This window comes from Plasmodium vivax, chromosome 13 (assembly GCF_000002415.2).
Source record: "Plasmodium vivax chromosome 13, whole genome shotgun sequence".
Lineage (NCBI taxonomy): Eukaryota > Apicomplexa > Aconoidasida > Haemosporida > Plasmodiidae > Plasmodium > Plasmodium vivax.
The window spans coordinates 793,877-814,201 of NC_009918.1; the positions used below are offsets into that span (position 1 = coordinate 793,877).

General features: G+C 52.0%; 6 protein-coding genes across 6 annotated transcripts, besides 30 other annotated features; 2 read left to right on the forward strand and 4 right to left on the reverse strand.

Annotated features, from left to right (window-relative positions):
- Positions 1-19: part of a microsatellite that runs on past the window's edge.
- Positions 20-144: 125 nt separating this feature from the next.
- Positions 145-195: a microsatellite.
- Positions 196-562: 367 nt separating this feature from the next.
- Positions 563-588: a microsatellite.
- A 1-nt stretch (position 589) lies between these two features.
- Positions 590-623: a microsatellite.
- Positions 624-678: 55 nt separating this feature from the next.
- Positions 679-708: a microsatellite.
- A 143-nt stretch (positions 709-851) lies between these two features.
- Positions 852-1,007: a microsatellite.
- Positions 902-3,270, reverse strand: PVX_084940 (hypothetical protein, conserved; the record flags this gene model as incomplete). Its single annotated transcript, XM_001616604.1, has 7 exons — positions 2,615-3,270; positions 2,372-2,442; positions 2,114-2,248; positions 1,785-1,980; positions 1,513-1,615; positions 1,094-1,352; positions 902-970 (listed from the first exon to the last, which is right to left on the reverse strand). The coding sequence occupies exons 1-7, from the start codon at positions 2,649-2,651 to the stop codon at positions 902-904; spliced, it is 870 nt and encodes a 289-aa protein (XP_001616654.1). The 5' UTR covers positions 2,652-3,270.
- Positions 2,404-2,466: a microsatellite.
- Positions 2,732-2,753: a microsatellite.
- A 107-nt stretch (positions 3,271-3,377) lies between the features above and the next one.
- Positions 3,378-3,415: a microsatellite.
- A 338-nt stretch (positions 3,416-3,753) lies between these two features.
- Positions 3,754-3,777: a microsatellite.
- Positions 3,778-4,307: 530 nt separating this feature from the next.
- Positions 4,308-5,648, forward strand: PVX_084945 (syntaxin, putative; the record flags this gene model as incomplete). The annotated part of the gene is made up of 1 exon (XM_001616605.1): positions 4,308-5,648. The coding sequence occupies one exon, from the start codon at positions 4,308-4,310 to the stop codon at positions 5,646-5,648; it is 1,341 nt and encodes a 446-aa protein (XP_001616655.1).
- Positions 5,615-5,647: a microsatellite.
- A 926-nt stretch (positions 5,649-6,574) lies between the features above and the next one.
- PVX_084950 (hypothetical protein, conserved) lies at positions 6,575-10,223 on the reverse strand (the record flags this gene model as incomplete). The annotated part of the gene is made up of 10 exons (XM_001616606.1): positions 6,575-6,778; positions 6,919-6,993; positions 7,186-7,254; positions 7,395-7,487; positions 7,666-7,727; positions 7,850-8,005; positions 8,124-8,189; positions 8,296-8,369; positions 8,500-8,591; positions 8,808-10,223. The coding sequence occupies 10 exons, from the start codon at positions 10,221-10,223 to the stop codon at positions 6,575-6,577; spliced, it is 2,307 nt and encodes a 768-aa protein (XP_001616656.1).
- Positions 6,729-6,800: a microsatellite.
- Positions 7,165-7,190: a microsatellite.
- Positions 7,236-7,266: a microsatellite.
- Positions 8,590-8,624: a microsatellite.
- Positions 8,625-8,656: a microsatellite.
- Positions 8,821-8,922: a microsatellite.
- Positions 8,923-8,977: a microsatellite.
- A 691-nt stretch (positions 10,224-10,914) lies between the features above and the next one.
- Positions 10,915-10,966: a microsatellite.
- Positions 10,967-11,247: 281 nt separating this feature from the next.
- Positions 11,248-11,269: a microsatellite.
- Positions 11,270-11,425: 156 nt separating this feature from the next.
- Positions 11,426-11,458: a microsatellite.
- Positions 11,459-11,772: 314 nt separating this feature from the next.
- Positions 11,773-11,803: a microsatellite.
- Positions 11,804-11,899: 96 nt separating this feature from the next.
- PVX_084955 (60S ribosomal protein L14, putative) lies at positions 11,900-13,337 on the reverse strand. The gene is made up of 3 exons (XM_001616607.1): positions 12,934-13,337; positions 12,660-12,724; positions 11,900-12,474 (listed from the first exon to the last, which is right to left on the reverse strand). The coding sequence occupies exons 1-3, from the start codon at positions 13,054-13,056 to the stop codon at positions 12,150-12,152; spliced, it is 513 nt and encodes a 170-aa protein (XP_001616657.1). The 5' UTR covers positions 13,057-13,337; the 3' UTR covers positions 11,900-12,149.
- Positions 13,151-13,194: a microsatellite.
- Positions 13,338-13,450: 113 nt separating the features above from the next.
- Positions 13,451-13,475: a microsatellite.
- A 75-nt stretch (positions 13,476-13,550) lies between these two features.
- Positions 13,551-13,579: a microsatellite.
- Positions 13,580-13,779: 200 nt separating this feature from the next.
- Positions 13,780-15,168, reverse strand: PVX_084960 (ATP-specific succinyl-CoA synthetase beta subunit, putative; the record flags this gene model as incomplete). The annotated part of the gene is made up of 1 exon (XM_001616608.1): positions 13,780-15,168. One exon carries the CDS (start codon positions 15,166-15,168, stop codon positions 13,780-13,782), a length of 1,389 nt encoding a protein of 462 aa, XP_001616658.1.
- Positions 14,231-14,262: a microsatellite.
- Positions 15,169-15,441: 273 nt separating the features above from the next.
- Positions 15,442-15,469: a microsatellite.
- Positions 15,470-16,455: 986 nt separating this feature from the next.
- Positions 16,456-16,490: a microsatellite.
- A 732-nt stretch (positions 16,491-17,222) lies between these two features.
- PVX_084965 (mitogen-activated protein kinase 1, putative) lies at positions 17,223-19,577 on the forward strand (the record flags this gene model as incomplete). The annotated part of the gene is made up of 2 exons (XM_001616609.1): positions 17,223-19,410; positions 19,546-19,577. The coding sequence occupies 2 exons, from the start codon at positions 17,223-17,225 to the stop codon at positions 19,575-19,577; spliced, it is 2,220 nt and encodes a 739-aa protein (XP_001616659.1).
- Positions 17,371-17,390: a microsatellite.
- Positions 19,085-19,109: a microsatellite.
- Positions 19,578-20,325: the final 748 nt, after the last annotated feature.

Below are 20,325 nucleotides of genomic sequence, written 5' to 3' on the forward strand. Positions count from 1 at the left end.
TTGGGGGGAGCTACACATGTGAAAGTCTTTTTCAGTTGGGTCCCCACACGGCTGCTTCTAACCTCCACAGTTGGGGGTTAATTGTTTTTTTTTTTTTTTTTTTTTTTTTTTTTTTTTTTGCAACCCCTGGGGAGACTCCTCCTGGTGAGGTGAAGAAAACTCGGGGAGACATCCCCAGGGGGTGTGTACTCACAAGAGAGACGCTTTCCCGTTAGCAAAAAAAAGAAAATACAAAAGGGGGAGGAATGGCATAGTGGCAGGGCGGCGGAGTGCCAAAACGGACGAGCAACATTTTATATAAAAAAATAAAAATAAAACGAACGCAGCACACACCACAGCGTTAGTTAAGCAAAATGGGGAGGGGAAAAAAAAAAAGAAGACCACTTGTGCTGTCTCACACTTCCCATGCTTGTGAGGCTACTTAACAAACGCGGGGGACGCATGCAGTGCCTTGGCGCGGAGCCTCTTCGGTGCACCCGCATGCGCAACAGGCGTTCGCAACAGGCGTTCGCAACAGGCGTTCGCAACAGGCGTTCACAACAGACGTTCGCAACAGGTCGGCTCTTCTCTCCTCCCATTTTGCGTTTCGCACAAAAAAAAAAAAAAAAAAGTTAAAATGGCAATCCTTTCAACAGTTTAAAGTTTTTTTTTTTTTTTTCACGCCCTTTTAAAACATGCTACGGTGATTTAAAAAAAAAAAAAGAAAAAAAAAAAAAAAAAAAACTATAAAATGAAGCAAAATAAAATGAAGCAAAATAAAATGAAGTAAAAATGGACGTCCCGCACGAAACGCGCACACTGGGGGAATAAAATGGCATCAAGGGATGCATCGCGCGATTGTACTTCCACACCGCCCAGGTGGGACCGCTGCTCTGGGTAACGGGCGGGGCCCCCACTTGGCTCAGGACTTTAAGAGCAGCTTGACTCCAAACTTGGTGCTGTCCGGGAGGGACATTTTGCTGACGTCGACCTGTGGGGATTGGCGGTGTGGTTAGGGGGTTATTAGCGGTGTGGTTATACGGATGATTGGCCACTGAGCCGCTGCTACTTCTTAGCAGCTGATTGACCCCTAGCCGCGGTGGAGCCACCCTACCTGGGAGCCCAGCGAGACGGACACAAACTCGTTGTACTTGTGCGTGAGGGACACGGCGACCCTCGTGTCGTTGCTAATTTTGGTTTTCACGGCGGTGCTCTTATCGTTGAGGTACCAAATGGACGCCACGTTTATTGTAGATTTTTTTTCTATGATATTCTGAATGAGCTCGATGCTCACTGCGTTATCGTTTAGGCTTTTGTTTTGAAAGAACAGATTGACCGCCAGACTTCCGTAGGCGTGCTTGTTGGTGGGGATGCTGCAAAAGGGGGGGAGCAGCCGACCAGTGAAGCAGCCGAATCGGATGGATGAGCGGTAGGAACGAAGTGGGGAGCGAGTGGAGAGCGAAACGGGGCAGCCATCCCATAAGAACACCCCACTGATACGTGTTAGGGGCGCGAACCCACCACGCAACTTACGATCGAAAGGAGAAAATATATTGGCTGTCAAAGTTACTCTTGGTGTAGGAGCCTCCAAGTGAGTACTGCAGGTTCTTCACGTCTAGGTTGCCCTGCAGCTGGCCTGTGGGGAAAACGCGGCGAGGGTTACGCGGTGAGGAGAAGCGCACCGTAGGGACTACTCGGCGGGGGTTACGCGGTGGGGGTTACGCGGTGGGGGTTACGCGGCGAGGTTTACGCGGCGAGGCCTACTTCCTCCACCCCGCGCTGGCCACGGAGGGCGGTCCGCTCACCTCCAAACTTAAATTCGGGGAACTTGGGGTGCGAACCCACGTGGACGTATTTAAAAAAGAGATTCTTAACGTTGACGGAGGAAAAGACATTCATGTGCGGCGACGCGTATTCGCTATACACCTCGAAGGTGTCGTCTTCCTTTCCATTGCTCTTCGTGTACTTCCCACAGAGGTGCAGGTTTTTCACGTACGCGGGCTGCGCGGAAGTAAAGCGGCATGGGGGGACGCGGCATGAGGGGAAGCGTGTTAGCAGTTGTAGCAGGGGTAGCAGACCGCGTGTGTGTGGTGCGCCACCTGTCGATGCCGCGCTCGGGCTGCGCTCGTTCTACCTGGTACTTGACGTCCAGCAGACTTATCCCCGAGGCGTCGAATTTAATTTCATTTTTCGTGTCGTAAATGCTTTTCTTCAAATTGGTGTAGATCGTGTAGGTGTTGTTGGCGAAGGTGAATCCGCTCTTCAGGAACTGAGATGAAGGAGCGGTGAAGAGGCGGTGGTGAAGCGGTTAAGAAGCGACGGGTTAGGTCACTCGCATCTAGCTGCTCCCCTAGCTGCGCCCCTAGCTGTGCCCCTAGCCGCTCCGCCCTACCGGCTGCTTCGAAACGCTCGTGTGCTCCAACTCAAATTTGTTCGCGTGGGGAAAGTCATTTTTGATCAAGTCTGCGGGGGGGGGGGGGGGAGTGTGTTTAGGTGCACGGAGGGATGAGTGTGCTTCGCCAGGTTCGCTTCGCTATGTTCGCTTCGCTATGTTCGCTTCGCTATGTTTGCTTCGCATGTTCGCTCCCCCTGGCAACGGGAAAGACCAAATGGAGAGCGGGGGAGGGGTCGCTACCTAGTGAGGGCTTATTCAGCAGCTTGGGGAAATCCATGGTGGGTTACAAAACGGGTTCAGCGCGAGTGTGTGGGGGCGTAGAGAGATATATGGGGATGTCAAGCCAGGCCGGGCTCCTATGCACCTGCAATGTTACTGGGCATACCTAGGGGCATACAATTTTTTGCTTAATCTGCTGTGCGCCGTTGTGAGCTCTGCTTCTTGGCTCAATCGTTCGTTTTTTTTTTTTTTTTTTTTTTGAAGTGAGGGGAGAAAACTACGACGATGCAGCGGTGCTCTTCTCAATTTTCTACCGATGGGGGATACAAATGTAGGTTCGTTTGCTGCTCGACTTGCGACATTCTGCATTTGATCGCGCTGCGTTTTTTTTTTTTTTAAATGCTTTTCCGGAGTGAGGGGGTACCGCATAGGTGTTTGCTTCGCATCAACATCCGGTTTGCTTCGCTTTCGCTTCTCACGGCGATCCTTTCGATTTTTTTTTTTTCCTGGTACCCCGCCGAGTCGGCCACGCGCAGGAAATTTCGGCGCCCCCGGTGTGCCTTACGATGTACACGCAGGCGCCCTTTGCAGCGTCCCCCGCTGTGTAACTTCGCGACGAGCATGTGTATGTGGGGGTGATGGAACAGATGGCAGTGCTGGAAGAGCTACACCCGCGTCAACCGCGTCAACCGCGTCAACATCTTTAACCGCTTCACCTGCTTCGCCTCCCTTGAGCTAGCCGTTCTTCCCCACGCCGCTGCCCCCGCGTCAGCGGTGCAGAACAGAGCCAGCCCCGCCCCTACACCCTCTTTCAAGGGGAGGAAGAACACCCAAGGGGGAATTAACAAGGGAGCAGTCGGACGTAGCCAGCAGGGCGAGTTTCCAAAAAGGGAGAAAAGAAAAAAAAAAAAAAAAAAAAAAAGGCACGTTCCAAATGGGTAGCATTCCACGGTGTGACACAGTGATGGGTGGTTTACCTTCTCTTTTCTTCCCATTTCGTCTCTTTTTTTTTTTTTTTTTTTTCCACTTCCAAGCGGCAGGGAAGGAACCCCCGCGTGCCGCTTAGCCGCTTAACCGCTTAACCGCACAGGTTGCGCCCTCCCGGGTGATGCCTCCACAGAATGCACTCCACTCTGCCACTTGCACAAGCTTAAACTAGTTGAGCCGCGCGCGAAATGATCTCTGGGCATACTTAACACTTTACCATTGTGGCAGCAGAGCTGGGGGGGGAAAGCACAGGGAATTACTAAAAAAAAGGAATTTTTTTTTTTTTTTTTTTTTTTTCGTTCATTTCCCATTTGGGTTAAGTTCGCGTCGTGCGGGCGGAGTGTGACAACCCCATGCGGGAGCGGCCCTCACAGTTGGCCCGGGCAGTTCTCACCCCGGGCTTCTGCGGCGATTTCGATGTGGCTCCTCCCATGTGATGCTTCCCATTTCGCACATCCCACTTCACCCTTTGCGTTCTTCCCCCTGACGTGTGTTAAACGCACGCGAGGAGGGACCCATTCTCCACGCGATAAGGCAGAAGAAGGGGGAGGTGACCCTGCAGGTACCTCACTCGCAGAGCGACAGGCGGCGTGCCACTGGGCAGGCAGCGCGACAAATCTTTTCTCATCACCGCATAGCGGTATAGAGGCCGCCCCGTAGAGCTGCCCGAAGGAGAAGCACCTTCCTTTTGAGGGCCGAAGCTCCACCCCCCCCAGTGGATGGCGCCATGGAGGACATCCTCAATGAGATAATTTCGCTGAGTGAGAAGAAGCGGGGGGGGAAGTCGGGCAGCCAAACGGAGATCAGCCAAGCGGAGATCAGCCAAGCGGAGATCAGCGGGGGGACCCATCACGGGGGTACGACGCTTCACCGGGGAAAGGCCCCCAAAAGGTGGAAGACGCAGGAACAGGGAGGCGACCAACCGACGGGGGTTGCGCCCCCCTCCCCCGAGGGCGCCGCCCCGTCCAGCACGTGGGACTCCTCCACGGTGTGCTCCGCGGACGAGGACATGAGCGCGGAGAAGGCCAGCCTGTTCAGCCGGATAATCAGCGAGCGGAGGAGGAGGGCGAGCGGGGAGGAGGCGCAGCCATGTGTAGACGCTCTGCAAGACGCGCACATCTGTGCAGACACCCCGCAAGACCCCCCGGTGAGCGAGCGGACGCCCCTGTGCCAGCAGACCCACACGCTGAACAGCTACCTCCTGCACGTAAACCAAATAAACGAAGAAATCGCATGCATATACAAAAGCGTAGACAAAATAAACGGCTGGAAACAGAAAATCGATTTCAACATTTATGATAGTGAGGAGCTGAATGCGAAGATTAGTTTAACCATTTGCCAAACAGAGGAGACAATCTCCAACGTCATGAAGAGAATCTTTTCTTTGAATGAGGAGAATAAGCGATTCGAGAGGAGTAGCAACCTCCTGAGCGAAATCAAACTGAGAGCAAATATTTTTATAGACGTGGTTCAGAAGTACAAAACGTGCGTTAACAAATATAAAAACGTCTGCCACCAGTATTATGAGCATGTCAATGCCAAGTTGGTGAAGCAGTACCGGCTGCTCTGCCCGGGGGGGGCCAGCGGTGGCAGGCAGAGCGGCCAACGGAGCGGCAGCAAGCAGAGCAACCGACGTAGCGCTGCGCCACGGGGAAGAGCCGACTTAGACGACATCGAGCACTTCTTCAGTCTCCAAAAGAACAGCCACAGCAATTTGGGAGAGCATGTCCATCCGGAGAATGCGGATGGCATAAACATACAAAAGATGAAGGCGAGGTACAAAGAGTTGAAGACGCTCGAGAGGAACATCTCCTCACTGAATGACCTTTACATAGAGCTAGCCTATGTGGTGAAGAAGCGGACCAACTACATTAACAGCATCGAAAGTGACGTTTATCAAGTGAAGGACTATACGGACGACGCGCTGCACAACATCGTTGCTGCTAAGAGGTACAATGCGCTCGTCAAGAGGAAGCTGTTTTACTTCAGCGTCTTCCTCCTGGTCGTCGCCCTCGTCATCTTGTTCCCCGTTTTCTTCAACTGCTCCGCTTCTCCCTCCGGCTATTGAGGGGGGGGGGGGCGGCAAAACGGCAGATCGGGAGCGACAAAGCGGCAGATCGGGAGCGACAAAGCGGCAGAGCTGCCACACCGTAGGCTGCACCGAGTGCCCTCCAACAGCCATGTCGCTGACGCGGCGCGGCTCCCCTTTGCGCAACTTTGTTTAGTATTGCCCCGTTTGGGGTTCTCTTTTTTGCGCTTCCCCCGTTTGGGGTTCTCTTTTTTGCGCTTCCCCCGTTTGGGATTCCCTTTTTTGCGCTTCCCCCGTTTGGGATTCCCTTTTTTGCGCTTCCCCCGTTTGGGATTCCCTTTTTTGCGCTTCCCCCGTTTGGGATTCCCTTTTTTGCGCTTCCCCCGTTTGGGATTCCCTTTTTTGCTACTCTCTTTTTTGTCCCTTCTTGGGTATTTTATTTTTTCCCCTTTTTAAATGGCCCGCCGCCTACCCGCAGCAGAGCCGTGATAACTCCACCGCTCCAACCCACTGATGTGTGTAAAAAAATGTATTAACCATTATGTGGAAGGTTAAAAGGGGTTAGGGGGTATATTTTTTTTTTTTTCCCACCTCTTCTTCTCCCCTCCATTGGGGATCCATTCCGCGCGTCTTCATTTGAGCCAAACGGTGTGATAGCCGTTGCGAGGTGCACCACTCATTTGGGGAAAGGTGTATGTGTGGGGTGCCTTTCTCACCCTGCTTCTACACCCACCCTGCTTCTACATGCAGACCCATTCGCACGCACACCGAAGGGCACCAAAAAAATTGACAGTTAGAGGGAAGCGTCTAAAACGTTGGCAAACGTACAGTGCGCGGTGGACCATTGTGGGTAGCGCAGCGAGCATTTCCCGATGGCAAACCACCCAAGTGAGGACCGCCACAGGAAAAAAAGAAAAAAAGGAAAAAAAAGAAAAAGAAGAAAAAGAAGAAAAAAAGGAAAAAATTCACGGCCGGGCGCTGTACTCCTGGTATATCTCCAAAATTAACTCCTTTAGGAGGGGCGGAGTGAATACCGTCCTCAGGGGATTCTCATCGATCATTTGCTTTTGGTAGCACTCGCAGATGAAGCAGTAGAGGATGGTGTCCGTGAGGGTGGACAGGGTGGTGACGAAGTGGGAGGTTATCATCCCGCACAGCACTCCGATCGTCTGCGGGGGGGGAGCGGTTGGGGGGAGGCAGCCGCGCGGAGGTGAACAGAACACGCACGCGCACATACGCAGATACATGCACATGCGCAGAGATGTGCTCACACGCGCGTCTACACACACGCCGCTTGCTGCCCACTTACGAGTGCCGCGAAAAACGGGTTGGGGACAAAGCTGGGGGAGAACAAATCGCCGTATCGCTCAACATTGTTGAAAATCTGCGGGGGGCGCGGGAAGGTGGGCAAATCGAACCATCTAACAATCGAACAGCGGTGGAACGGCGGTTGTGTCTGCGGTTGCGGAGGCAGGTGGACCGTTGCCGCGTTGGCTGACTGGCGCGAAATGAAACTCCGTCCGCGTTCCATCTAGCTATTATATGTCTCCCTCTTTTTTTTTTTTTTCTTTTCTACGTTGAACGAGAGAAACGTCACCCCTAGGGTTGTGAGGCACGGGAATATGATGTTAACAATGTAGGTTATCTGCGGGGGGAAAAAAAAAAAAAAAAAGAAAGAAAATGCAAATGAAAATATATATGCAAATATGCACATTATGATGACGGATTTTTTTTTTTTTTTTTTTTTTTTTTTTCTTCCTCCTCCTTTGAGGCCGTTCTCCCTACCCCATGCAAAGACGCCGCTGGCGACGTCGAGTTTATTAACTTTTTGGACGACGTGCTGCAGGCGAGTAGGTACGGGTACGACGTCATGGAGATCTGCGAGGAGGGGAAGGCCCCAATCGTGGGAGAATCAAATGTGAGCTAAAACGGTCTCGTGCAGATCGAATGGGCAATACATTAGTGGGGAGTGTACTTAGGGGGGGAAAAGCCTTCTCTGCTGTTCTGCTCTCCCCCTCCCTGCAGTTACATTTTCCCGTGAGGAGAGCCGACTTACCTCGCAGTACGCAGCCATCGTGTGTGTGTCAATTAAATTCGAAATGGGTCTTAAGAAGAGAGCTGCGTGGGAAGTGGGGGGCATAGGTTCGCCTGTTTGGGCTACACGATTATGTTGTGCGGCCAAGCATAGGTGCCACCACTTATGTGCTTATTTACGCACAGGTGCACAAGCGGATGCCTACCGAATCGCTCCTTCAACTTGTAAATCGACTCGCTATAGAAGAAGGGGAGGGACAGAGTGCTGTTCGCCCAAAAGAACAACACGCGCAGGTGCTTGGTGCAGAGGTTGATAAAGCTCGATAGGATCAAACTGCCCAAGTGGTAATTTAGTATTGTCTCTGCATGGGGGGTAAGAGAAGCTTTATGAGGGTGGCAATTTTTACGCCAATCTGCTTCGCACTGGCCTATACCGCGCATGGCTGACTGCTCATAACCCAATTGCGGAGGCAGAATTACTCATGGTGGCCTGGGCACTGAGCTTGTAGTTCGCGCTGTCCTTGTCGCAGAAGTACCAGACGGCCCCTGCAAAGGTGAAAAAGTGGGTAGGTATTATTACGCCCACGCTGAAGCGTTTTAAAAATTCGAAGCGCGTTCCCCACGCCTGGTCTGAGCGACATTCCTTCGCTACCTAAATAACTTATGGTGAACTGGTTGAGGGACTGCAGGATTTCACACACGAAGAAGTAGGTGCATATCCAGAGTCTGGGGTGTGCCGCGGCACAGTTTGTGGGGGAGGGGGGGCATATATGAGTTGCGGCAGTCTGCAGGTGTGCAATCTGTATGTGTGCACATTACGCTATACGCTCGGCCTCTCCTCCGCTGCGCCCCTTACATGGAAAAGAGGTAGGAGCTCCTGAAGTAGTGGAAGACCTTCTGCAGGGAGACAATCTCGCTGTTTCCGTTCGAGTCCAGCTCCAAGTTCAGCTGCAAGGAAAAGTGGCAACGTGGGTGCAGTGTAGTGCGTAGTGCGTACTGCACACAGGTTGGTGTGCTCTTTTCACCTGAACGGGCAATAATTTCACAAAAAAAAAAAAAAAAAAAAAAAAAAAAAAAAAAATAGCTAGCTAGCTAGCTAGCTGGCCGGTTAGCCGCATATCCGCCAAACTGCGGCGTTTATGGTTGGGCCGAGGGAAAGATTACCCTCTGCTCGTGGAGCGTCCCCGCCGTCATCACATAGACGTATCCACACATCCACAGGAAAAACCAGGCGAGCGAGGCAGCCGAAACGACGCAAGGCGCGTACAGCAGATTGGACACACTGTTGACGAAGTCCAAAGCGACAGTGATTAACCTGTGCGTGTACTTATATGTATTTCTGTACAGGTACAAGACGAAGAGGAAAACAACTCCATGGGCCAGCAAGCCAAAGCACACAAAAATGGACACTACATAGTGGTACGAAAAAAAGGCTCCCTTGATGGGATGAAACAGGAGGTACAAATGCTTGTGAATAAAGTACACGGGGAAAAACAGCATGGAAAAGCTGAAAAGGAATAGCGCTACGTGCAGGGTCAGGGAGGACACGTAGTACATACAGCACACGTAAAGAAAACACAAAAAGAGAGAAAACACAATAAAAAGAAATACGTAAGCGAAGGAATTGGCAAAGGAAAATAAATTAACAAACACCTTGTACCTATCTGTAAACACCACATTTAAAACTTTCTCCCGTAACCCCTTATCCAATGGGAAGCAGATGTTCATTATGTTAACCGTCTCATAGTAGGGAGAAAGGAGAGAGTATTCCACGTACAGATTGTTGTTTGCGCTTTTCGTGTAATCGCTATACACTACGTTGGTTGTTTTGTTTCCCTGCTGGTCCGCAATTTGTTTCGGCTTTGTTTTCGCAAAAAGGGAGGAGTACGAATAGGGGGGGTCATCAACATGTGTTGCCTTTTCTCTCTTCTGTACATTGTCGCCACGGTTTGCCCCTTCGCCATCCTTTTCCCTCCTCATTTGTTTCGCCCCATCGGATGTGGGACACGACTCGAGGCACTTCCCATATTTATTTAGTATTTCCTTTTTGGGAAGCTTAGGAGACAAGGGGAAGTACAAATAGGAGTGATTCTTCATATCCCTCCCACAGATTTTCCCATTGTAGTTGGTCCCATACAGTGCACGCGCGTAGTTCCCATGGTACAGGTAGCACAGCATACAGATGGAGAGGACTACCAGGTAGGCGCAGAAGTACGCGGCGTATTTGTGATCCGTGTGCGTTCGTTTGTTTCCCGGAGTGTGGTCGTATTTTGTGTGGCTCCCTGAGGGGTGATTTGCGGCGAGGTGACCTCCTCCGGGGTGACTTCCTCCAAGGTGACTCCTTCCCATGTGCTCGTCTCCTAGGTGACCCGCTCCATTCCCAACGATGTACGTTAGGGGCGTGCCCAGTGGAACTTCCCCAGTTGGGCCCTCCCCAGGGTTTAAGCTGCCTCCCGTGAGGTCATTTGCGTACAAGTTGCTCAACTCGTGTTGTGCCCCTATGCTTCTGCTGCACATCGGGTCTGCCCCCTCCACCAGGGCCTCGTACTCCCCCCTGCTCGCCGCGTCACCGTGGTTCATGGGCAGGACGCGCGAAGGGGGGGGAGCTATATCTCACCAAGGGAGCTCTGCCAGGTTCTACGTCGTCACGTTGCTAGGTAGACACGTTGTTACGTAGACACGTTGTTACGTCGTCACGCTGCTACGCGCCTAAACTTGGGGCGGGAGAGCGGCACCCCTCGTTTAGCACCACTGGTGTAATGTCACCGGTTGGCAACAATCCGCGTGTCTCATCACCCCTTCGTGGGAGCCGCGCGCGCGTTGCGCTGGGGGATTTGCAGGTCCTGGGGGGAAGTGTGTGGACATGAGCGGTGTGGGTATGTGTGCACGTACGTCTGGGTGTGTGCGCACGTGGGTGTTATTTTTTTCTACTCATTTTTGTGAGGCACGCTTCTCTGCGCGTTTTTATGTACGCATTTTTTTTTTTTTTTCGCAGCGGCGCGCAAGTCCATTTTGACCTGACCTTGGTCAGGCGATTTGTGGAAGTATGTTTCCCCTCGCCGTGACGCGTCTGCGTTGCTGTCAGTTTTATAAGACCCTCACGTGTGTACTAACTCGGTTAGCTTGACATTGGAGCCGTCCTCTTGCGTTCAGGAAAGAAAAAGCGGCAGCCGGGGGGAAGCACCTTCAATGTAGGAAGTGTGTTTGCCCGTTTGGAAATACACCCCTTTGGTAATACGCCCGTTTGGCAGTACGCCCTTTTTGTAATACACCCGTTTGGTAATAAACCCCCTTGCGCTTTTTTTTTTTTTTTTTTTACACGAGCTGCGTTGCGAAATTGCTACAGTGCCAAATGTAGAAAGCGTTAGGGGGTGCACCCATTGGTTTATTATTTTTTTTTTCCCTCCCCATCAGAGCATGTCCTATGTGTGTAATTATGTGCCCACGTGGAAGGCAGCCGTGTGTGTACATATGCATGATGATGAAGTATGTGTGGAGCTGAGGCACGTCTGGGCAGCGAACTCGGCTGGTCAATCTCCTCAAGGCCGCACCGGCTTGGAGTCCCTCCTTCGAGGATGATCCACCGGGAGGTTCCCCCAAACGTGCGTATGCACCTTCTCCCCTTCGCCGTTTGGCCCCTTCTCACGCGTGTAGAAATGCCCGTGTGCCCACCCCTGCACGCGCATGTGCCGATCTGACTGCAATTTTTTTTTTTTTTTTTTTTTTGGGGCTTCCCCCGTAAGGCGGACATTATTTCTACTTCCAGCGCAACAACGTATGACCCTCCCCCTTCGGAAAAAAAAAAAAATAAAATAAAACAAACGGGAGGTGCGTACAGCGAGACCTTGGAAGTTTTTGTTTTGCCGTTCAGATATTGCCTTATTTTATCTTTTTTTTTTTTTATTTTTTTTTCTTCACCCCGCGTTGGCAAACCTGCTACGGGGGGCCTGTCCATTTGGTGACCCCCACGTGGACGGTGCGCTGCCAACCCGTTGATGGTTCTCAAGTGCGCCGCCTATGTGAGCGTCCACCCCATGCGGGGATATGCGGCGGGGGAAAAGACAAATTAACCAATGTAGGAAAAGAAGCAAAAGAAGCCAAAGAAACCGAAGTAGCCAGGGAAACCAAAAAAACCATCGTGCCAACCTCGTGTTAGCTCCCTCTGCACTGCTGCCTCCATCGGGGGAGCCCCCCCTCGACAGTACCCATCTTAAAACGTTTGCGTAAAAATATTTTTAAAGCGCTCCAGGAAGAATCCTGGGAGCGATAAGCTAAAGTTTCGATTTGCAAAGATGCACGCGCGTGGGAGAGTTAAGCTTTTTCCTTCACGTTTGAAAATAGCGCCCCGGTGAAAAACGGTTCGCGGTTAAAAAAAAAGGGCATGGGGTGGGGGGAAGCGGCGACGCCTGGGAGAGTAGGCGACTTCACCAGGGAGATTCAGCAGCTTCACCTGTGAGAGGCATACATAGGGTGGCTATCCCACACCTTTGCTATTTTTACGCGTGCCTACTTCTTCACCGCCTTCTTAACCTTCTTGGCCTTCTTCTTCTTGTCTCCCTTAGTGCTGCTGTCCTTCTTGCTCTTCAGCATGTTCATTTTCTTTTTCAATTCCCTCTTGGCGTGGTATATCTGGAAGCGCTCATAGTCGGTGGCCAAATCTCTCTTCTTCTTAATGGTCAGTTTTTTTCCCAAATTTGATTTTTTAAACTCTCCTAGAATGTTGGTGCTCTTTATGGTCTTCTGGAGGAACCCCGATTTGCAATTTTTGTTTATTTTGATTCTTTCCTTTAGGAGCTTCAGCCTCTTCAGGGGAATGACCATGCGGGGGACGCTGCGTGGGGGGGATAGCGGGGGGGGAGAGCGGGGGGTGAAGATGGGCATAGCGGTGCTTACTCACGGAGGTAGGCCCACGGTGGATACTCCCACGTTGGCTGCTCCCACGTTGGTTACTGCTATGTGGGCGACACCCGTTCGGCACATCGGCCGCGCCGCTGCACTGGCGCCATTTTTTCTTACCCAGTGATGAAGGCTCCATCGACGATGACTCGGGTGAGCGTCACGATGTCCACGACGAAGCAGAGCTGGGGTGAGGGGGAAAGAACGGGGGCGGGCAATGATCGGTGGTGAGCGGGAACAAGCGGCAGCCAGCGGCAATGATCGGCAATGATCGGCAATGATAGGCAATGATAGGCAATAATCGGCGATGATAAGCAACGCTTGGCATATGCGAATGGGCAAAGCGCAAATGGGCAAACCGCCCATCGCCGCGCGACTGCTCGTGGAGGCGTACCTTTCCCGCGTAGGGGCCGTACTCGATGAGGCAGAGCCTTCCGGGCTCAACAAACCTCTTAAAGAGGAGGTCCTTGTTTTGGATGTTCAGCTTTTCCTCCTCGGTCAGCTCGACGCGCGGCATTTTACAAAACACTCGGGGGGCACACGATAGGTAAAGCGGCTAAGGGTAAGCGCAGGGGGGACGTGAAAGTGGCAAAAAGAGGGTCAACCCAAAATGGTATCGCGCGGGGAAAGGAAAACAACTCGGGAAGGTTTCAACACGAAATGTGGAAGTGGTAAAAAGGGAGAAGTGATAAACTGTTAAAGTAAAACAGCTTTTTTTTTTATATTTTTTTTTTTTTTTTTTTTTTATTTATTTTGCGCATCGCAGAGTGGCAGAGTTGTTTTACCAAAGTATGTTACGTTATACCGCCGCGGGGAAAAAAAAAAAAAAAACAAACATTCGTTCGCACCGATGCACCTCGCTGCGTTGGGTTGCCTGCCGCAAAGCAGCTCGCCCACGCCCAGTATGCACCGCGTATGCTACTACATAGCAGTGCGTATATCTGCGACAGTGGCACCCACGCATTGGCATTGTGGTTTTTTTCCCTCTGCGCGGCTTTCCCCCCATTGGTGGCGCAAGGGTATTTTGGGCCCGCTACGGCAGCGCGGCAGGGGCGAAATATGCCGACCAGCCAGAGCAGCTCGGGTTGAGCGGCTTGAGCGACTTCCGCATAAAAAAAAAAGGAAAAAAAAAAAAAAAAATACTTACATAGTAATTGTACATATGCGTAGCGTGTTCGGCGCAATGTGGGCTGTGCCCTGTTGTACAATGGTTCCCCTCGCTACGCTCACCTCGCCGCCCTCACGTGAAGGCGACCCGCACGCCCGCTCCCTCGGCGGTCTCCATGATGCGCGCCATGGCGACGCTCTTCTGCGCGGCGAGGTTCATGTCCTGGCAGAAAACGCACTTGACGCCCGACTGGCGGAGGAGCTCCTCCGCCTCGTCCTGGTTCGTCCCCTCCAGCCTGACTATGAGGGGCTTCCCAAAGGCGGCCTCCTCTTTGAATGCCCTAATAATGCCCCTGGCGATGATGTCGCACCTCATGATGCCCCCCAGGATATTAATAAAGCACACCTTGGCCTTGGGATTTTTGTTAATAATTTTTAATGCCTCTGTAATTTCGTCCTCCGTTGCGCCTCCACCGACGTCGAGGAAGTTAGAGGGAGAACCGCTATGCAGTACAATCAGATCTAAGGTAGCCATGGCTAGGCCTGCCCCATTGACCATGCAAGCGATGTTCCCATCAAGGGAAACGTAATTTAAGTTAAATTTCTTGGCTTGTATTTCTTCAGCATTTTCTTGAGAGAGATCCCTCTTCTGAAATATCTCCTTCTGTCGGTACTCTGCGTTATCGTCGAAATTCAGTTTGGCATCACAGCAGAGGACCCTCCCATCGTTGGTCTCCGAAAAGGGGTTAATCTCGAGCAGCGTGCAATCATACTGTGTAAAGATTTTATATAGGTTCGCTATTACATCTGTGGCGATGTCCAATTGGGTATTTTTGAACCCAATTTTTTCGCAAAATTCACGTGATTGCCCGCTGCTGAACCCGTTTTGTACATCTATCCTCATTTTGTGTATAGCCTCTGGGTTCTTTTTGCTTATTTCTTCGATAGAGGAACCTCCCGTGGAGGATCCCAGGAGGACTATCCCATCTGAGCTTCGGTCCAGTAAAAGCGCAACATACCTTTCTTTTCTTATGTAAAACCTTTCGCATATAAAAACGGTGTTGCACTTCTTTCCCTCCTCTCCTGTCTGCTTGGTCACCAGTGTGTTTCTTAACATCTTCGATGCTATTTCTTTCACTTCTGTACTGTTGCGACAGATGTGAACTCCTCCTTCGAAGTTGTTTTCTTTAAAATACCCCACTCCTCTTCCTCCACTTAATATCTGCGCTTTTATTACTAAGTCGACGTCTCCACAGAGGTTTTGCAGCTCCAGGGCCTTTTCCTCCGCCTCCTCTGGCGTTTTCGCTGCGTACCCTTGTGCACATGGGATCATATTGTTTCGCAACAGATCTATTGATATATACTCGTGTAAACTCAAATGCCGCTTACTCGTCAGCGCGTGGTGGTTTGCCATTCCCGAGCGGGGCGTCCATTTGGCTCTCCCGTTGTTTAGAGATGGCCAATGCCCCATGCTCCTCCGCAGCTTCAGGATAAATTTCGATTCCCTCCTGAGGTTGATCATTTTGGGGTTTCCTGTGTGTGTATGAGCAGGGGGGCACTCTGTGGGGGGGGAGGGGGAGACTGGAAAACACCCCTTCTGGAGGCACACCAAATGGGCAAAAAAATTACGTAAAAAAAATTACGTAAAAAAAATTACATAAAAAATTACATAAAAAATTACATAAAAAAAATTACACCAAAAAATTACATAAAATAAACCACACAGCTGCTTTTCCTGCCTACATGTAAGCCACACCGAGTTTAATTCTCTTCTCCTCCTTCCTTTGCCACCTTGGGGGTCAAAGCAAACGCTTCGCCCTTTTGCAACAAACGGGGGGTCTCGCAGTGCGGTCAACTGGTCAACTGGTCAACCGGTCAACCGGTCAACTGGTCAACCGGTCAACTTCGCGCTGGTATAACTGCACACAGGGCGGAGTTCCTCGGGCGAATGCTTCGGCGGCTCCGTTCCGCGTGGCTGCCTTGCCGCATTGCCGCACTGGTGCGCGGTTTTTGGCCCCTCCCCCAGTTGTGTTTAGCTGCGCGCGCCGCAGTGGGGGCGAACTAGCCGTTTGTGGGGCTCTCAATTGGTATGCCCGTAAGCCGCTAAGCCTGCAAGCCTGCAAGCCTGCAAATGGCAAAGCTGTAAAATTGTAAATTCGCAAATTTGTAAAACTGTGAAATTGTAAATTTGTAAATTCGCTGCAAATTCGCTGCAAATTCGCTGCAAATTCGCTGCAAATTCGCTGCAAATTCGCTGCAAATTCGCTGCAAATTCGCTGCAAATCTGCTGCATTTTTGCAAACCTGTACAATTACCGTGTTGTGATTTTTTTTTTTTTTTGGCTACCTCGTCCGTTTTGCCTGAACGGGTCAGGTGAAAAGGCAGAGCCACGCTACCGCAAAAAGTGGGGCGGGCATACGCACATGGCGCGCGCGCAATCATGCCGCTTTCACACTGCAGAGGCTCCCCGCTGTGAGCTGTTCCGCGGAGGGGAAATTTTAACCGTCGGTGGGGCGTTCGCCATGTGCAGAGGGGAACACACGGAAAAGGGAAGAAGCAAAAGGGAAGAAGCAAAAGGGAAGAAGCAAAAGGGAAGAAGCAAAAGGACGTCAGCGCGGCGTCGCAGGATAACAAAGTTGCCCATCGTTGTAGTGGCCACGTGTGCGTAGTATGCGCGGAGAATGGGTCTTCCCTTCCCGTGCCGTCGTGTACACACGCGCGCACGCATTCGGCTCGCCGTCCACTCAGTATGCTGCGTTGCGCGGGGAAGCGGAGGGCAGAGTGTGACCCTCCTGAGCGCCGCACCCCAGCAACAGGGCAGCAAGCGCGGTTGCCCTTCCCCTCTACCGCGCGACGCGCTAAGTTGCATTTTTTACCCCCCTTTTAAGCTCACCACTTGGCATGTTCGCTTCTTCTTCTTCTTTTTTTTTTTTTTTTTTTTTTTCCCCTCGCAAGGGGCATCCAGTTGGCCAACAAAAATTCTCGCAAAATTGTGAGGCGGCCAACCACGCGCATACATATGGGTTAGCACTTTTACGTACACCTGCGCACATGGTTTTTGGGGTGGGGGGAAGAGTGAGCGGCCCCCTCCCGTGGCACTTCATGGCGACGCCGAGCGGGCGAGAAGGGGAGCACATGCTTCACCTTGCGAAAGCCAGGTTAAGTTAGGGGTAACAGTTTTGTCCCAGGTGCACCCCCAGATTTGCTGCCCTGCTTACCCCCAGATTTGCTACCCCACGCGCACAAACATATGCACAGACACATATGTGCAGACACATATATACAGACACATTTGCACACCCACACGTGTGTCCAAAGCTGCCTCCCTGCGCGCAGCACCGCAACGAGGGCACAGAGGAACATTCTCCCTGCTGGTGAATAACCTGCCAGGGGGGGAAAGGCCCGGCCATCTCCCCAAGGGGTTGTAGCCCACTGGGGAATTTCTCTCCTCGTTTTTTTTTTTTGGCTAGGCGACCTCGCCAGGGGGGAGGAGGGCCGCCTTCACTCGCAAAGAAGTACCGCCATACCGCTCTGCAGATCTGCCGCCATACCGCTTCGCCGCTTTGCCGCCAAAGGATGAAGGAGGGCCAGGCGAGCAAAGAGGAGCAGGTGGACGAAAGCGTGCTGAGGAAATACGACGTTTTGAGGAAAATAGGAAAAGGGGCGTACGGGGTGGTGTACAAAGCCAGGTGCAAGAAAAACAGAAAAATTGTGGCAGTGAAAAAGATTTTTGGAGCATTTCAAAACTCTACGGATGCGCAGAGGACCTTCAGAGAGATTATGTTCCTCCACCAGCTGAACGGGCACGACAATATCATCACCCTGATGGATGTAATAAGAGCGAAAAATGATAATGACATTTACCTGGTGTTTGATTACATGGAAACAGATTTACATGAAGTGATAAAGGCAGATTTGCTGGAAGAAATCCACAAGAGGTATATCATTTACCAACTGTTGAGGGCTCTCAAGTACATTCACTCTGGGATGCTACTCCATCGGGATATTAAACCCTCAAATATATTGCTGAATTCAGAGTGCCATATAAAAGTAGGAGACTTTGGTTTGGCTAGGAGTATATCCACTGATCTAAGTGAAAATAAAATTCCCGTTCTGACGGATTACGTGGCTACCAGGTGGTATAGGGCACCGGAAATTCTGCTCGGAAGTACCAATTACACGGAAGGGGTTGACATGTGGTCTCTTGGCTGCATCATGGGGGAGCTTCTCCTCGGGAGACCTCTCTTCAGGGGTAACTCCACGATGAACCAGCTAGAAAAAATCATCCAAGTGATTGGAAAGCCAACAAAGAAAGATATGGACGATATAAAGTCCCCCTTTACAGACACAATTATATCCTCCTTTGTTAATATTAAGAGGAAGAATTTTTCAGAAATATTTGCAAAAGCTTCTGTGGAGGCAGTTGACCTTCTGAAGCGGCTCCTACAGTTCAATCCCACCAAACGGATCAGCGCGGAGGACGCTCTGCGGCACAAGTACGTCGAGCAGTTCCACTCCATTATCGACGAGCCCGTGTGCAAACGCATCATCACCATCCCCGTGGACGACGGCACCAAGTACCGAGTCAGCTTCTACCGGAACATCGTCTACTACGACATCATGCGCAGGAAGGGCTGCCGCCCGGGGGGGGGCCAAAAAGGGGTCGAACGAGCGGTCGAACGAGCGGTCCAACAAGCGGGTCAACAGACGGGCCAACAAGCGGGTCAACAGACGGGCCAACAAGCGGGTCAACAGACGGGCCAACAAGCGGGTCAACAGACGGGCCAACAAGCGGGTCAACAGACGGGCCAACAAGCGGGTCAACAGACGGGCCAACAAGCGGGTCAACAGACGGGCCAACAAGCGGGTCAACAGACGGTCCACCAATCGGTTGATGATGCCCCTTCCGGTGAGGTGGCGGACACCCCTCTAAGTCGCTGCGCCAGCAAGGGGAAGGCACAGTCAACCGCGGCGAGGATCACCCCGCACGAAGGAAAATGTGCCCCAAAAATTAGGAGCACGCAAAGTATACACCAGGGGGGAAGCGGTGGAAGTGGCGGACGCGGTGAAAGCGGCCGACGTGGTGAAAGAGGCCGACGTGGTGAAAGCGGCCGACGTGGCATACATGACGCAGAGACCAGCCGCGATAACAAATCGGCGAAGTGTCAGCCGAAGAGGAGCAGCAAAAGGGAGGGCCCCCAGGAGAGGCACAACGGGAAGGAATGCGGCCACCCGAATGAGAAACACTACTACGAGGTTGCTTCTGAAGGCAAAGAGGTGAGAAGCGCGCAAGTGGAGAGTAGGGGGAGTAGGACCAAGGCGTTTAACGGAGATGCGGCGGGGAAGCTCCACAAAGGGGCCAGTGAGAGGGGAAAAGCCGTCGCGTCAGCGGCGTCCGTCGGTGTGACCAGAAGGAACGATGATAAGGGAGGGACTACGGGGGGGAGAAAGGTCCACGGAAAAACTGCCAGCGTAGTTAGAGGAGAGCACATGGTCAGGAGCGTGGACGGGCGCGCAGACAGTCGAGCAGTCAGACGAGCAGACAGTCGAGCAGACATACGAGCAGACAAACTGGTGCGAAGCCACTTGGTGAGCGCGGCCGACGTGGAGGCGGCGAAACCGGGCCCCCCCAGAGTGCAGCCCGCCGCGCCCCAGAAGGAGGAAGCGGCCAAGTGGAGGAAGCGCGGGGGGGGAAAAGCGGGTGCAGCGGGTGTAGCGGCGAGGCGCGTTGACTTTTGCGGCGCCCACTGCCACGGCATCACAGGTAGGAAAAGCGCCCCAAAAAAGTGCTCCAAAAAAGTGCCTTCCAAAAAGCGCCCTCCGCGCACACACAACATATGAGCAGAATTACCCACCCCCGTTTTGTCCTTCACCATTTTGCCTTTCCCCCCCTCACCAGCAACTGCAGAAAAGAAGAGCTTAAAAAAGTGAGTCAACCTGGGAGCCGCTTTGCATCCCATTTTTGGAAAGTCCGATGATGAGGTGGGGGAAATGCCGCCAATGTTGCCAAGCTGACCCGAGCTTAATTCGCCTGACCTGGTCAGGTAAAAAAAAAAAACGTGCGCCATTGTGGACACGTCCGTGAGGATGTTCACGTGTGTGCAAAATGGGAAGCGACGGGAGGGAGTTCCTTTCCGTTTGTTAGTAAAAGAGGCAGGAAGTTTTGGCATGAAGAATTATAATAACATCCCTGTGTGTTACCCCGGTTGAGCGCGTCACTGCGCTGTGTTGTGCAATTTTTTTTTTTTTAATGAGTGGAAGAAGGATCGGGAGAAGCGCCTCCGTGCACATGCAACATGTGCGTGTGTGCATATGCAGGGGCTTCCCCTTTAGGGGAGGCAAACGGGGGAAAGGGATGAGAAAAAAAGAAAAAAGAAAAACAGGAAAGCCCGCCTTGCTTGCCACATAATTAAACGTTGCCTTTTCAACGAATTGTTTTTGTTTCCCTCTGCGGGTGAGTCAATGTGTGCCAGCGCGTCGTGGGTGGTTACCCGTTCACTCGCACCGTTGCACCGTAGCAGCTTCGCCCCGTCGCACCGTTGCTCCTTCACGTTCGTCCCTTTTTTGTGAAAGATGGGAGCATTCCACTGTGCCTCGTTTTGCGGTGTGCCTCGCGCTGCACACCCGTTAATTAGTTTCCCTTTGGGCGTGCGCCCCCGTACGTGCCTCCTAATTCGTT